This window comes from Procambarus clarkii, chromosome 3, assembly GCF_040958095.1.
Source record: "Procambarus clarkii isolate CNS0578487 chromosome 3, FALCON_Pclarkii_2.0, whole genome shotgun sequence".
Lineage (NCBI taxonomy): Eukaryota > Metazoa > Arthropoda > Malacostraca > Decapoda > Cambaridae > Procambarus > Procambarus clarkii.
This window is the reverse complement of record NC_091152.1, coordinates 13,573,035-13,575,793: the sequence shown is the minus strand read 5'-3', so window position 1 is coordinate 13,575,793 and position 2,759 is coordinate 13,573,035. Positions and strand designations below refer to the sequence as shown.

Genomic DNA, 2,759 nt, shown 5'->3' with positions numbered 1-2,759 from the left:
TGGTGTACCTGTGGGTGTTCCTGTGGGGTGTACCTGTGGGTGTTCCTGTGGGGTGTACCTGTGGGGTGTACCTGTGGGGTGTACCTGTGGGTGTACCTGTGGGGTGTACCTGTGGGGTGTTCCTGTGGGGTGTACCTGTGGGGTGTACCTGTGGGTGTACCTGTGGGTGTTCCTGTGGGTGTACCTGTGGGTGTTCCTGTGGGGTGTACCTGTGGGTGTTCCTGTGGGGTGTACCTGTGGGTGTACCTGTGGGTGTACCTGTGGGGTGTACCTGTGGGGTGTACCTGTGGGGTGTACCTGTGGGGTGCACCTGTGGGTGTACCTGTGGGGTGTACCTGTGGGTGTACCTGTGGGGTGTACCTGTGGGGTGTACCTGTGGGTGCCGGAGAGGGGCTACACTTTGTCGTATTAGAACACTGGCAGAGAATATCATTGACGAACTATATCAGATGAAAAGTTTGTATTTGGATTAAGAATGTGTTCATCATACCGGAAATATTAAATTGAGAGAGAGAGAGAGAGAGAGAGAGAGAGAGAGAGAGAGAGAGAGAGAGAGAACAAGCTTTAAGCTGTGGTAAGATACAGCTTGCACCATTAAATATGCGTGTATTTAATGGTGCATGCATTATTCCTCTTTCTATACCCTCTGGTTTAAAGAGAAAGAGAGAAGAAAATGTGTGAACAGGAGAAGGAAGTACGGAGAATGGACAGGAGAAAGTACGGAGAATGGACAGGAGAAAGTACGGAGAATGGACAGGAGAAAGTACGGAGGATGGTCAGGAGAAAGTACGGAGAATGGACAGGAGAAAATACGGAGAATGGACAGGAATTAGAAAGTACGGAGAATGGACAGGAATTAGAAAGTACGGAGAATGGACAGGAATTAGAAAGTACGGAGAATGGACAGGAATTAGAAAGTACGGAGAATGGACAGGAATTAGAAAGTACGGAGAATGGACAGGAATTAGAAAGTACGGAGAATGGACAGGAATTAGAAAGTACGGAGAATGGACAGGAATTAGAAAGTACGGAGAATGGACAGGAATTAGAAAGTACGGAGAATGGACAGGAATTAGAAAGTACGGAGAATGGACAGGAATTAGAAAGTACGGAGAATGGACAGGAATTAGAAAGTACGGAGAATGGACAGGAATTAGAAAGTACGGAGAATGGACAGGAATTAGAAAGTACGGAGAATGGACAGGAATTAGAAAGTACGGAGAATGGACAGGAATTAGAAAGTACGGAGAATGGACAGGAATTAGAAAGTACGGAGAATGGACAGGAATTAGAAAGTACGGAGAATGGACAGGAATTAGAAAGTACGGAGAATGGACAGGAATTAGAAAGTACGGAGAATGGACAGGAATTAGAAAGTACGGAGAATGGACAGGAATTAGAAAGTACGGAGAATGGACAGGAATTAGAAAGTACGGAGAATGGACAGGAATTAGAAAGTACGGAGAATGGACAGGAATTAGAAAGTACGGAGAATGGACAGGAATTAGAAAGTACGGAGAATGGACAGGAATTAGAAAGTACGGAGAATGGACAGGAATTAGAAAGTACGGAGAATGGACAGGAATTAGAAAGTACGGAGAATGGACAGGAATTAGAAAGTACGGAGAATGGACAGGAATTAGAAAGTACGGAGAATGGACAGGAATTAGAAAGTACGGAGAACGGACAGGAGAAAGAAAGTACGGAGAACGGACAGGAGAAAGAAAGTACGGAGAACGGACAGGAGAAAGAAAGTACAGAGATCGTATAGGAGAAAGAAAGTAAAACAGAATAGGAGAAAGACCCCCCCTAAAAAAAAAATATATTTAAACTATTACAAAAAAATATATATATCCGACATGTAACTTAATTGGGAATTTTATTTCATTCAAACTTAAGCAATTGTGTAACGAGCGCCAACGGTTTCCCAACGACATTTAACGGTCACTAACGAACTTCCACCGCTGATGGTAATACAGATCCCAGCCAACGACCCCAGCGACTCAACGACCCCCTCTAAGTTATTTTATGGTGTTCCATTAAACTGTGAGGAACATTATAGTTAGTTTTACCCTCTGGTTATGGGATGTTTAGGTAAGCAGTCTTTTTTTTTTAATGGACAAAGGCTTAAAACTCGATCTGGGTTCGCTAAACACAAGGTTGTGAATTGTCTCGCCTGTTGGGTCAATAGGTAAGACTAACAGGAAGAATTTCTAGTAGAAGTTCCTTCTTACTTCCATATATAACTAGAAAATAATCATAATATAGAACTTTAACTACAAAATATCTTATAAATGTGTAGGAACATAAGCCACTGTACTTTGTTAGGTCTTGTACACCACCACATCATGCTGTACGCTGTCACCACATACTCTACATCATGTACACTATCACCACATACTCTACATCATGCTGTACACTAGCACCACATACTCTACATCATGTTGTACACTAGCACCACATACTCTACATCATGCTGTACACTATCACCACATACTCTACATCATGCTGTACACTAGCACCACATACTCTACATCATGTTGTACACTAGCACCACATACTCTACATCATGCTGTACACTATCACCACATACTCTACATCATGCTGTACACTATCACCACATACTCTACATCATGTTGTACACTCTCACCACATACTCTACATCATGCTGTACACTATCACCACATACTCTACATCATGCTGTACACTATCACCACATACTCTACATCATGTTGTACACTAGCACCACATACTCTACA

General features: G+C 42.8%; 1 protein-coding gene across 1 annotated transcript; it reads left to right on the top strand.

The window, feature by feature from the left end:
• Positions 1–673: 673 nt before the first annotated feature.
• LOC138368160 (uncharacterized) lies at positions 674–1,771 on the top strand. Its single transcript, XM_069330468.1, has one exon. The coding sequence runs from the start codon at positions 674–676 to the stop codon at positions 1,769–1,771; it is 1,098 nt and encodes a 365-aa protein (XP_069186569.1).
• The last annotated feature ends 988 nt before the right edge of the window (positions 1,772–2,759 follow it).

Excerpts from the sequence above, each read along its gene's own strand:
- LOC138368160 (XM_069330468.1), top strand. The coding sequence starts at position 674 with ATGTGTGAACAGGAGAAGGAAGTACGGAGAATGGACAGGAGAAAGTAC.